The sequence below is a fragment of the Marmota flaviventris genome, chromosome 2, assembly GCF_047511675.1.
Source record: "Marmota flaviventris isolate mMarFla1 chromosome 2, mMarFla1.hap1, whole genome shotgun sequence".
Taxonomy (NCBI): Eukaryota; Metazoa; Chordata; class Mammalia; order Rodentia; family Sciuridae; genus Marmota; species Marmota flaviventris.
Window position 1 is genome coordinate 180631822 of NC_092499.1, and position 13838 is coordinate 180645659.

The window sequence follows — 13838 nt, forward strand, 5'->3', positions numbered from 1 at the left end:
TGGAGAAGCCCCTGGACACACTTCCCCCTCCTCCAACCCCAGACTTCAGGCCCAGTTAACTTGAATTGATTTACCATTTACTATGAATGTAGCAGCTTCAGTGCAACTCTAGACAGGAGCGGGCAGCAGTGGGTGGAGCTGCTGTAGGTTTGGGAGAAAGGCTTGGGGTAGGAGAGAGGAACAGCGATTTAGAGCTGTATTGTGTGTGTGAGGCTCATATCTTCTGAATGAAGTTGGTATAGCATATTACAGTGCAGTGAGGATTGATTCTCTCAGTGGGACCTAAATAATGCCTGTGCCCTCAGTGATGTTCACTCCTTCAGCACAGTTAGAGGCCCTCGAGTGAGGTTTGAATCTTTTCTCTCAGGTCCAAATCTCCTTAGTGAAGTCTGCATCCTTTGTATCTTCTAGAGTGGAATCTATATCCCTTCAGTAGGGTCAATGCCCTTCAATGCCATTCATATCCTATTAGAAGGGCCCAGAGCCCTTGGGTGGGATCTAAGACACTCGCACAAGATCTGTGCTCCCTCAGGGGAGTCTTTATATGTTCAGCAAAGTGTGTGAAACTCTAATGCAATTTATGCCTCCTCAGTATCTGTCCTTTCGTTGAGGTTAATGTCTACTCTACAAGCTTGGTATGCTTTCACTGGGCCCTCTCCTTAGGATTGGGTAGGCTCCAGATCATATGTGTGACCATTAGGAGTTGTTTTCCGGCTTAATGTATTCTGGACTCATGGTCAGCTGGGCAAAGAATAGAGGAGGAGGGGTGAGGGAGGCTAGATAGGTCACAAGTTCTGTGTAGGCACCAGAAGGCAGGGACTGCCTGCTTTAGACCTCAGAATCATTCTTGGAGTTAAATATTTAAGTATCTTCCTTGCATTGACAGCCAGTGTCTGAACTGACATGTACAGAAGGCCCTTCTTGGTGGTGAGCACAGGTAGAAATTTGAGGGTCCTGCCTGGCTTCTTCTTTCTGTGTGAAGAGAATAGAAGGAAACCAGGGGTAACTGAGCTCAAGTTGTGGCAGGTGGGAGGTGTCCCTTGGTGAAATAAAGAGATTGGTAAGCAAAGAAGAATAGTTGCATTACTTCTCCTATTGCATAGACAGGAATTTTACAAGCCTTAGCTTCAACTAGAGGGAATAAAAACAGACCTGAATCAGTGACCACAGGCTTGGCCCTAATTAGATTCTTTTTGCCACGACCTTGTGAAAGTTACTTCCCTTTCCTGAGTTTACAATTTGTACAATGAGCAGGTGGGTTTTTTTTTTTTTTAGCAAAGACCAAAGTTTCCTCTTTGGTCTTCATTTAATAAGTCTTATACCTTCACTTAATGCATCTTGTACTGGGTGAAGATTAATGGAGGCAAGGAAAATGAAAATATGTCCTCAGAGGTGGGAGAAAATCAGAACTGGCCCCTAGGTTAGCAGAGAGGGGTGTCCTGTCCTGAGCGCCATGACATCAAGGTTATGGAGTTTTTCCGGTGGACGGAGTGGGATTATTTCTGAGGGTGAGAAACTTGGGGGAAAGTGTGTCACCTAGAAGGGACTATACTTCACTTGGCTTTACGATTCGGTGGAGTGACAATCAGGATTGTGCAATCAAACTACAGGGTGACTCCACGATGGACTCGATCCAACTTCTCTCATTAGCCCATCCCTCTCCCGCTGGAGCCCTGCCTAAACCCAACCCCTTAGCTGTCACTCCAAGACCCCAACTTGGTCACTCCACTGCCCTGCCTCCTCTCCAGTCATATTCAGCCCAGCTACTCTGGATCACTCCATGGGACCACCTCCTCTCCTGTCACGCTTGGACCCACCCCTTCCCTGTCATTCCATGGTTCCACCCTCTCTCCTGTCATGCCCAGTCCCGCCCCTTCTACTTTCACTTTATGTTCCCACCTCTTCCGGCAAGACAGCTACGCCCCTATCCTTCGATTTTTCCATAGCGCTGTCTTTGCTAACGTGGCCCCGCCCACAATACACGGCCCCGCCCATTACAGACAGTAAAAGCCACGCCCCAGCAACAGGCCACGCCCCTCGCCTAAGGCTCCGCCTCTAGGATCGGCTTGTTTTCCCAGCCCGGCCACCCGCGGCGACCGCAGAGGCAACCCCAGTGCTCGGAACTTGACGTGATGGGACTTCCCGAAGAACGGGGTCGGAACAGCAGTGGGAACGGTGGCCGGGAGGAAGCTGGAGCCGGGGGCCAGACACAGAGTTGGTCTCCGCCGCCCGAGGTCAGCCGTTCGGCGCACGTCCCCTCGCTGCAGCGCTACCGCGAGCTGCACCGGCGCTCTGTGGAGGAGCCGCGGGGTGAGGCTGGGCCCGAGTGAGCCTAGGGGGCGCCAGTGAGGAGAGGAGCAGGGGCTCCCTGGAGGGGTTGGGGGCTCTGTGAGGGGTTTCACCGAAGAATTGCGGTTCTGTGAGGAGATGGAAAGGGGATTCCGGAAGGAGATGGGAGTCTATGAGAATGGGGGTTCTGTGAGTTGAGAGTTCCTTGGAAGTTGGGGAGTTACTTGGGACTTGGCAGTTTTGTGAGGAGATGGGGGTTCCGTGACTGAAGAGTGGAGGTTCCTTGAGGAAACTGGAAGAAGGGAGATTTCGGAGAGGAGAGCGCAAGTTCTAGGAGGTGAGCTGCTGGGCTCCACGGGGCCAGGTGACGTCTTGAGGGGAGGAGGACCACCAAGAGAGTTTTTTGATCTCCCTTTCACACCAACTCAGCAATTGCCTCCTGAGACCTTTAAATTGTGAACTAATCTCAGTTGTTCAGGGGCAGTAACGGGTCTGGTTCCCATCTTGAGAGTTCCAGATTTTTTTTTCTTTCTATCAAGCATTCCCCATAAATTACCCAATATAAGACTGAATGAGTCACTGTAATGTCAGTTTCTTTTAAAATTTGGGCCAGGATTGTACTAACTCAGATTCTGATCGTTGGTTTCATGTCTTTAAAAATGTACCAAGAAAATTCCCTGACTTTGCCTTTAGACTGGGCAACATCATATTTGGTAGTGAGAAAAGCACCCGCCATGCCACTCATTTACTGTGGAGTCTTGGGCAGATTTTTAAACCCTCTGAAATTCCTTTCCTTCAACTATAAGATAGGAATAATAATATTTACCTCATCGATTTGTATGAAGACTAAAGTGGGTAAGAAGTGTGCATTATAAAATGCCTGGTGCACTGTAAACATTCAATAAATGATTAGTTTGATAAAAATAATGTGGATGAAGTAGTTACTGAGTAAAGCAAGATAAGATGGAATCAAGTGTGAAGTGGTTGATTGCTGCAGGCATTGTCCAAGTTTGAGTCCTCAGACCTCTTTTTACTTCTCTTTCCTCTTTATATTTTCTCCCATCATAAGTTCATCTGCTTCCCAGGGGTGAGCTATTACTACCACAATAATTCCTATTCTTTACCCTATACCCAGCATTTCACTTATGTTTTGGTCCCAAATTTCATAGGGATATAGACTATATGTATCTGCACACTGTGATGTTATACCATATTCAACATGACTATGAATGGGATTTACCAATTTTCCCTTCCAAACCTGTTCTCCTCCCTAATTTTCTTATTCCTAACAGTGTCAAATGGCACTATCCCAAACTGTAAATCTCTTCTATCAGCCTCTCTTCTAATCAGATCTATCTATATATCTTACCTAGTTACAGATTGCTTACTGCTTGCTAAGCACAATTCCAGTTTGATTTGGTGTGGGGACTATAATGTTCCACATTTTACAGACAAGGAAACTGAATCTTAGAGAGGTTAACTGACTTGCACAAGGTCATAAAGCTGGTTAATGGTGGAGTTGGGATTTGAGCCAACAGTCTTAACTGCAGAACTTATCCTCCTATCAGTGATTCTGATCCTCTTTCTTTACCCCACAGTATGCTTTTCACTAAATTTTGTCAAATACTTCTTCAAAATGCCTCTTGGATTTACCTTTTCTTCTATTTCTATAGACATTTTGTTGTTGTTTTGTGGCTCTGGGGATGAAAGCCAGAGCCTTGCACATGCTAAGCGGGTGCTCTACCCCTGAGTTACACCACCACTACCCTGACAGACATTTTAAATCAAGAAGCAACCTCCTAAGTTTTCCTTTCTTCCTGAGTCTTACCTCTTCCCTTCCATCTCTCACCATTAGAGTAATATTCTGGAAACACTGCTTTCAAATGTTATTGCCCAAACTATCAATAGTTTCCTATTTCCTTCAATTTCAAATCCTGCTTTTTTCCCAAGTCCTCTGATAATCTAGCCCCACTCAACTTCTTCATTCTTATCTCCTGCTACTCCCTACCCCACCCCTCATTCACAGGTCTTTCTCTTTTATATTCTGGATATACAAAGGTCCCTTCCCACCTCCTTGCCTTTACCTATTTCCTTCTGTTCCTCTTAATCAAACTCTACCAGTTCCACAGAGCTTTTCCTGATCACCCCAGTATGTGTTCATCTCTTTCTTCTTCTGAACTTCATTACTAGATCATGCCAAGGGAACATTCAGATTGCTACACACACTCACACACACAAAACACCTGGAAAAAATTCTAAGTGAACATAAAACTCAGTTTTCTTCATTCCTTGTTGATGGACATAAATGTGATTCATAAATAGTCTTACATACTGTGTCTATTATCGCACTTAAATATTTTTGAATATGTATACTTTTATGATTAGCTATGTTGTCCTTGGGGAGAGTTTCTTTGGTGGTTTTTTTTTTTTTTTTTTTTTTTTTTTTTTTGGTGGTGCTGGGGTTTGGTGGGCTTTGTGCATTTGAGGTAAACACTGTATCAAATGAGCTATATCCCCTGCCCTTCGGGAGAGTTTCTTATGCTTCCTGAACTTCAGTTTTCTCATCTATAAAATTAGGATAATATATATTTCATCAAACTATAATGTAAACTTATTAAATGCTGATTCCTATTTGCTATCTCTTTTAATTGCCATTCAGAGTTCTGTTATAGTACTACTTGTTTTACTTGTGTTCACCAGTTAGTAGTTGTTGGACTTGAGTTGTTTCCAGTTTCAGTATTATAAATAGTGTTGCTATAAACATCTCTTAAATAATCACTTTCTTCCCTTTTAGGAATATTTTATTGGAATATATTCCCCAAAGTTGAGTTAGCAGATAAAAGGGTCAAAAAGTTTTATGGCTTTTGTCAGGTATTATCTAATTATTATCTAATAAGATTATATTGACATCTTATAAATGCCATTATTGTATAAGAGTACCTGTTTTCCCAGGGCCACCCAAGTACTGGGTTTAATTTTTTAAAAAAATCTTTGCTAGTTTGATAAGTATACAATGGCGTCTTGGGTTGAAAATTAATTTGAATTTCTTTGATAGATTGAAAGGTTATATACCATGTAATTTATCTTTCAATTATATTGTCTTCTATATTCAAAACTATTTCATTTGTTAATCTTATCTCTCCAAATAGATTGTCTAAATTCTTTGTTTTTGAGATTTGGGTCTTCTTATGTTGCCTAGGTTGGTCTTGAATTTGTGGGCTCAAGCAATACTATGGCCTCAGACTCCCAAATAACTGGGACTACAGCCATGCACCATCATGCCTGACCTAGGCTATATAAATTCTAACTCATATAATCCTGAACAAATTATTTAGCTTTTATAATTTTGTTCATTATGAAATGAGGGCTGGAGTTGTGGCTCATAAATAGTGTTGCTATAACCGTCTCTTAAATAATCACTTTTTTCCCTTTTAGGAATATTTTATTGGAATATATTACAATCACACTTGAGGCACTGGGTTTGATCCTCAGCACCACATAAAAATAAATGAATAAATAAAAGGTAGTGTCCATCTACAACTAAAAATATACATTAAAAAAGAGGGGGTGATAATTGCTAAGATTCCTTCCATTATTATGGTTCTAAGTGTGTCTGACCCAATTCTCATAATATCCTAAATTTTCTGCATTTACTCATTTTACCTGTTGAGTGTATTTTTTTCAGAGTAGTAAGGCAGATATTTTAAGAATATAAATCTGATCATGTCACTCTTTTGCTTAAAACCGTTTAATATGGGCTGGGGTTGTGACTCAGCAGTAGAGTGCTCACGTAGCATGTGTGAGGCACAGCACCACATAAAAATAAATAAATGAAATAAAGGTATTGTGTCCAACAACAACTAAAAAAATATAAAAAAGTTCAGGGGCTGGAGTAGTGACTTAGCGGTAGAGCATTCACCTAATACGGGTGAGGCCCTGGGTTCGATTGTCAGCACCACATAAAAATAAATAAATAAATGAAATAAGGTATTGTGTCCAACTATAACTAAAAAGTAAATATTTTTTTTTTTTAAAAAGTTTATCATTGGGATGGGGCTTTAGTTCAGTGGCAGAGCACTTGCCTAATGTTTGAGGCACTGGGTTTGATCCTTAGCACCACATAAAAATGAAACAAATTAAATAAAGGCATGCTGTGCATCTACAACTACAAAAATTTTTTTAAAATTAAAATTTTTAAAGTGTTTTTCCATTGCTCTTGGGATCAATTCCAAATTCCTTATCATGCACAGAAGAATTGCATGATCTGCCCAGTTACGCATCAACTTCCGCAAAAATTCCTGCTATTCTTTCCTTTATTCTGTGTTTCAACCTCAAGAAATTTAACATAAACCCTTGATTTACTCCCATCCTATAGTAGCACTCTCTTATTTGGTGAGGGATTAGAGAAAAACTATTCATCTTTTAGACTTTAGCAAAAAATGTTTTCCTCAGGTTAAGTTCAAATGTTGACTAAGCAAATTGTGTAACCTTGGGACTGGGGTTGTAACTCAGTGGTAGAGCACTTGCCTAGCACATGTTAATTACTGGGTTTGATCCTCAGCACCACATAAAAATAAATAAATAAACAAAGGTAGTATGTCCATCTACAACTAAAATTTTGTTTTTAAAAAATTGTGTAACCTTGGGGCTGGGGCTGTAGCTCAGTGGTAGAGCTCTTGCTTAGCATCTGGGAGGCACTGGGTTCCATCCTCAGCACTACATAAAAATGTATAAATAAAATAAAGGTATTGTGTTCATCTACAACTAAAAAATTTTTTTTAAATTGTGTAACCTTGTAAAAGTTATGTAACCTCTCTGAGTCTTAATTTCAAATTTATAAAATGAGAATAAAAATAATGCATACCTCTTAGAGTTGTGGTAAGAACTAAATGAGATAATACATGTAAGGAGCTTAAAATAACTTCTGGCACATAGTAATACTTGTGCAAGTAGTAGTAGTAGAAAGAGATGCTTAATAAGTAATTGCTAAGAGAAAATGAACAAATTAAAAGAAGAAAGAGTTGGGTGTGGTGGCACGCACCTGTAATCCCATTGGCTTGGGAGACTGAGGCAAGAAGATCGTGGGTTCAAAAGCCAGCCTCAGCAACTTAGTGAGGACCTAAGCAACTCAGTGAGACTGTCTCTAAATAAAATATTAAAAAGGGTTGTGGATGTGGTTCAGTGGTAAAGCACCCCTGGGCTGAAACCCTGGTACAAAAAAAAAAAAAAAAAAGAAAAGATGGTCATGGAAGATCTGGTTAAAGAATTTCTTCCTTTCACTAAACATTTTTAACTGCCTACTATGTACAAGACATTGTGTTAGATAATGCTTGGTTATTACTGGAATAGATGGTGAAAAATGAATAAACAGTTTAGAGGACAGAGGAATAATCTGAATCAAGATTCAGCCATGGGAGTAGAAGAAGGTAGGTTAGGAGAGTTGTAAATGATACCAAACTCAGTAAAGGAGTGAGGGATCCAGGTGGTGGGTCCTAGGACAGGGAAATTGTAACTTGGTCCTATGCATAGACTGGATAAGCCAGGTGGGGATAAATATGTCTGAAAAGCTTAGTGATGCCTGGGCTTCTCTTTTTGTTGCAGAATTTTGGGGGGAGATTGCCAAAGAATTTTACTGGAAGATTCCATGCTCTGGCCCATTTCTCCAGTACAACTTTGATGTGACTAAAGGGAAAATCTTCATTGAGTGGATGAAAGGAGCAACTACCAACATCTGCTACAATGTGCTGGATCGAAATGTTCATGAGAAAAAACTTGGAGATAAAGTTGCTTTTTACTGGTAAAAATATTTGTCTTATAGTCTGAGATAGATAAAAAGAGTTACCCCTTGACAGGCATTGTGGTACACACACACCTGTAATCCCAGTGGCTCAAGAGGCTGAAGCAGGAGGATTAGAAATTCAAAGCGAGCTTCAGCAATTTAGCAAGGCCCTAAGCAACTTAGTTGGACCCTATCTCAAAATTAAAAAACAAGTGATTAAGCACCCCTGGGTTAAAGCCCCACTACCAAAAAAAAATCACTTCTTCATATTTATTTAGTGTTTCATAGTTCACAGAGTGCTTTAAAATCCATTAACTCATTTGATGCTTACAATAATCCAGCAGAATAAATAAAATAACAATAAATTAAAAAATATTTCAAGGAAATTTAATTAGTTCCCTCAAATTATAAAACTAGTAAGTGATAGAGTTGACATTCAGAGCCAAGTGTCATGACTAATAATCTAGTGTTCTTGGCTTGTGGTTGGAGAAGGAAGACAATGGGTAAATGGAAGAGAACAGGCCTAAGTACTTTTCTTTTTTGCTTTGAGAGAAAAGTGGGGGTATGGGGTTTTCATCACCACTGTCACTGTTATAATTATCTTTTACTGGATTATGTGCCAGACATTATGCTTAAGTGCTTAACAAATATTATCTCATTTGATGCTCACAACAATTATAAAAATTCTGTTTGTTTTTTTCATTTTACATATGGGAAAACAAATTCTGAGAAGTTCAATGACTTATCTGAAGTCAAACACCTAGCAAGAAACAGAGCTGTGATTCAAACCCAGGGAGTATAATTACAGAGCTTAAACTCTTTTTTTTTTCAATTATTTAATTTATTTATTTTTATGAAGTGCTAAGGATTGACCCAGTGACTGCCACATGCTAGGCAAGTGCTCTACCACTGACTGAGCTGCAGTCCCAGCCCTAGAACTTAAATTCTTTTTTTTTAAATATTTATTTTTAGTTGTAGTTGGACACAATACCTTTATTTTATTTATTTTTATGTGGTACTGAGGATCAAACCCAGGGCCTTGTACGTACTAGGCGAGCGCTGTACTGCTGAGCCACAACCCAGCCCCCAGAGAACTTCAATTCTTAACCTTGATATTATACTTTTCTGATTCCTCTCAGCTTTACAAACTGGGATTCTTAGACCCATTTTACAAGTGCAGAAAAACTTGGAGGGGTTACATAGTGAGTAAGGTCATAGAGTAAATGACATGGCCAAGATTCAAATCCAAATCTGTCTCACTCCTTGTTTGTACCACTAGGCTGGCAGCCTCCCCAGTGGGAACTTCCTAAGACTTTCTCCCCCTAGCAGTTTGGCTCTCTACGAAATATTACTATACGGAACCCAAATAGGGCATTAAATTTCTAGTAATTGAGGTATTGCTTCTGCCAATGCCCATGAACATTCTGAGAACTGATCTGTTTCTTTATAGGAAAAAGTTGGATGTTTCATGGCAAAGAATTAAATTGGCCCTCATTCAAAATCTGCCCTGTTAATGTGATATAGCAAGAAGTACCCTAACCTGAGATAAGAAATTTAGGTTCTTATCCCAACTCTGCCACTAACTTGCCATGTAATCACAGGCAAGGTATTTATATATTCCAGATTCAGTTTCCTCTTCCATAAAACAGGGATAATAATTCCAATCTTGTTTTCCTCACTAGATTGTTATAAATATCAAATGAGATGATATTGGAAAGCATTTATTTATTCATTGAGTGGTTGGTTATCATATTACTATTGTTTAGTAATATGAGGGTATTTGCCACCAAAAGCTCACTATCTGTTAATGTTTGTTGAGATTCACTTTAGCTCCTGCTCTAGGACTTACAGTTGAGCTCCAGCTGACATTTGGGCCCACATCTTAGGCACTGTAAGACCAGAAAATAATTAAAGATCTACACAGGAGATGCTTGTGTCTGAATTTATTTCCTGGTTTGAAAGAACTGATGCAGGTTTGAAAGGTGCCTATTGAAAAACAGAAAACACAGGCCAGATTTGTTCAATCACTAGAGATTTCTCCAAAATTCTGAGACACTGGTATTTCAGTGGTTTCCCAACCATTCTTACCTGAACAGATTTTAAGAAGCATCTCTTTCCCCACCTGAAAAATGAGGGGAGTAGATTAAATTAGTGTTTTCCAAAGAATGCTCCAGGAATCACCAATTACTTGAGATATTAGCAAGGACTTTTCTTTTTTTTTTTCTTTTTTGTGGTGATGGAGGTTGAATCCAGTGCCTCTGCATACTAGGCAAATGCTCTACCTCTAAGATATATCCACAGCCCTAAATGTTATTGGTGCACATTTTGTTTGTTTGTTTAGCAGGGGTTTCTAGAATCATGAAACAAATGAGTTGGGGAAACACTACATAATAAATTGCATTTGTGTGGCATCCTCAGTATATGTTAAAATAGTGAAGTCTCCAAGAAGTACCACAAGAAAGATACCTGATTAATTTGTTTAACATGGGATCTCCCAAATTTATTTGAGCCCCAAATATTTTTTGCAGTGTGTTGTTAGTATCACAGGAAACAGTATTCTGTGGGAACACTGGATTAAATAATCTCTAAATTTAGAGTATAAAATTCTTTAATTCCATAATAAGACATTCTCATTCCAGTTTTACATTGATCATTACTTCAACTGGAATTATTAAAGATATTAGGTATTCAACCCTGTGCTAGGTGTTATGGATACAGGGATAGAGGGGTGGGGTATAAGTATCATATAGACAATTACTATTTCATTTTTGGTGATGGTGGGATACCAGGGATTGAACTCAGGGGCACTTGGCCACTAAGCCACATCTACAGCCCTATTTTGTATTTTATTTAGAGACAGGGTCTCACTGAGTTGCTTAGTGCCTCGCTTTGGCTGAGGCTGGCTTAGAACTTGTGACCCTCCTGCCTCAGCCTGCAGAGCTGCTGGGATTATAGGCGTGCACCGTGGTACCTAGTTTACTGTATTATTATTATTATTATAGATTAAACTCAGGAGTGCTCTATTATTGAGCTATATTTCCAACCCTTTTATTATTCTTTCATTTAAAATTATTTATTATTTTAATGAATTATTTCATTATTAAAAAAATAAAATAAAATGAGAAAAAATGAGATGGAGTCTCACTAAATTGTTAAAGCTAGCTTCAAACCTATGATCCTCCTGCCTTAGCCTGTTGAGTAGCTGAGGTTTTAGGTGTACGCTATCATGTCCATACATATGGCAATTATTATTCAATTCTTTCATGTTTATAATAAAGTAAGAGCAAACTATAAGTAAATAACCTTTTTTATAAGAAAGTAAAGTTCAAATATGGCATATAGGTTGTTATTTCCTTTTATTTTCTCTATTTTTAAACAATTTACTACTGTTTCTTCATCTTTGTTGGTGTGATGCTGAGGATTGAACCAGAACCTTTGTGCATGCTAAGCAAATAAATGCTCTACTACTAAACTAAACCCCTGACCTTTCTTTATCTTATCTTTCCTTCTTTCCATCCTTCCTTACTTTTTTTTTATTAATTTCTTTCTTTTTTTGGTACTAGGACTTGAACTCAGGGGCACTTAACCACTGAGCCACATCCCCAGCACTTTTTATTTTTCATTTTTTTAAATATATATTTTTTAGTTGTAGTTGGACACAGTACATTTATTTTATTTTTTTATTTTTATGTGGTGCTGAGGATCGATCCCAGGGCCTCACATATGCTAGGCAAGCATTCTATTGCTGAGTCACAACACCCTCCCCTTATTTTTCATTTTTTAAAAAATATTTTTTTCATTATAGATAGACATAATATCTTTATTTATTTTTTTGTGGTGCTGAGGATTAAACCCAGTACCTCAGACGTGCGATGCAGGTGCTCTACACCTGAGCTACAGCCCTAGTCCCTTTATTTTTCATTAAAAAATTTTTTTGTAGTTGTAGAAGGACAGAATGCCTTTATTCTATTTATTTACTTTTATGTGGTGCTGAGGATTGAACCCAGTACCTCACGCATGCTAAGTAAGTGCTCTTCCTCTGAGTTATAGCCCCGGACCTTTATTTTTCATTTTGAAGCAGAATATCACTAAATTGCTTAGGGCCTAGCTAAGTTGCTGAGGCTGGCCTCAAACTTGTGATCCTCCTGTCTCAGCCTCCAAGTCGCTGGGATTACAGGCATGTGCCACCATATCTGGTCATCAATGCTTACTTTAAAAAAGGTAAAAAAGGTGGGCTTGATAGATGAGTTCTCATATACAAACCCATCTTTTCTTTCTCCCATCCTCCCAATATAATTATATTTTTTAGTTAATTTAAAATCACCATTTAGGGGCTGGGGTTGTGGCTCAGTGGTAGAATGCTTGTCTAGCATGTGTGAGGTACTAGGTTCGATCCTCAGCACTACATAAAAACAAAGAAAATAAAGGCATTGTGTCCAACTACAACTAAAAAAATATTTTTTTTAAAAATCACCATTTATATAAGAGTAGTATATTAAGATTGCATTTCCTTTTAGGTAGATTTTTGTGTTTTTTTGAATAAACCATTACCTGCCACTTTTTTTATTCTATTAAATTCTTCTTTTCCCCAAAGTTCTTCCTTTAGATCCCAATTTCATTCTGTTTTAATTTTTATTGATTTTTTTTCAGTATTGGATATTGAATCCAGGAGCACTCTACCACTGAGCCCAACCCCCAGCCCATTCTCCTTTTTATTTTCAAAACAAGGTCTTGCTAAATTTCCCAGGTTGGCCTCAAACTTTTGATCTTCCTGGTTTAGCCTCCAAAGTGGCTGGAATTACAGGCATGTGCCACCATGCCCAATTTTTATTGATGCTTTAAAAAATGACATCTTCTTAGTTATTTGTTCCAATTGTACTTCTTGTAGAGCTTTCTTTTCTTACAGCTTTCTTCTCAATTTTAACTGTGTCATTTATATAACTGTAGTGACATTAACAAACTACTTTTGTAGCTCATTCTTTGTTTTGGAACATGCTTATATATGATTGAAATAGTCAACAAAAGAAATGGTGCTCTTAGGAAAATACTCCAATTAGGTAAAATAGAACTATAGCAAGTTAGAATTTGGCATTTTATTTTTGGCTTGACACATTGTAAATGTTCATGGAATAATAGTATTTTTGGAATTTTAAAGCAATTGTTAGAATCAATCTAGTCCATCCTCTTTATAGATCCATAGATTAAGGGCCAGAGAGGCTGTGATTTACCTAAGGGTCATATACGTATTTGAAGGCAGAACTGCTACTGATATCCACACAGTTTCACTCTAGTGAATTATTTTTCTATATGATACACCTTATTCTAGAAATCTAACACTTGGCTGTGACAGATGGAAAGAGAAATTAACCAGATTAGCTAATTTAAACTAACTTTTAAAAAAATATTTTTAGGGTATATAAATGGACATAATATCTTTATTTTATTTATTATGTGGTGCTGAGGATTGAACCCAGTGCCTCACACGTGCTAGGCAAGCTCTCTACCACTGAGCCATAACCCCTTCCCAATTTAAACTAGCTTTGAAAGTGTCAGATAAAGTTTGTTATCAGGTTTAAATGTCCTAACTCATGGTCTTGTGGAGTTTACATCCTATTTGGAAAGACTAAATAGGCCTCTATAAAATAGCCTGAAAGCAATTAAAAACCAAACTGAAAAGAGTCACTACACAATTTTTTTTCACAAGGGAGAAAGCATTTTAGGGAGGAAATATGATGTAAAGATTAAGAGAACAGCCAGATATGGTTTCACA

General features: G+C 38.6%; 1 protein-coding gene across 3 annotated transcripts in view; it reads left to right on the top strand.

Moving 5' to 3' along the window:
* Window positions 1-2047: 2047 nt before the first annotated feature.
* Window positions 2048-13838, top strand: part of Acss2 (acyl-CoA synthetase short chain family member 2) — a 48953-nt gene continuing 37162 nt past the window's right edge. Inside the window, exons 1-2 of one of the 3 annotated variants that reach the window (XM_027945226.2) lie at window positions 2048-2310; window positions 7891-8086. In XM_027945226.2, the coding sequence (XP_027801027.1) occupies window positions 2133-2310; window positions 7891-8086 (374 nt within the window). In that variant the 5' untranslated portion in view covers window positions 2048-2132. The remainder of the gene's footprint in view (window positions 2311-7890; window positions 8087-13838) is intronic. The other 2 variants (XM_027945227.2, XM_071608866.1) reach the window with 2 other exon arrangements.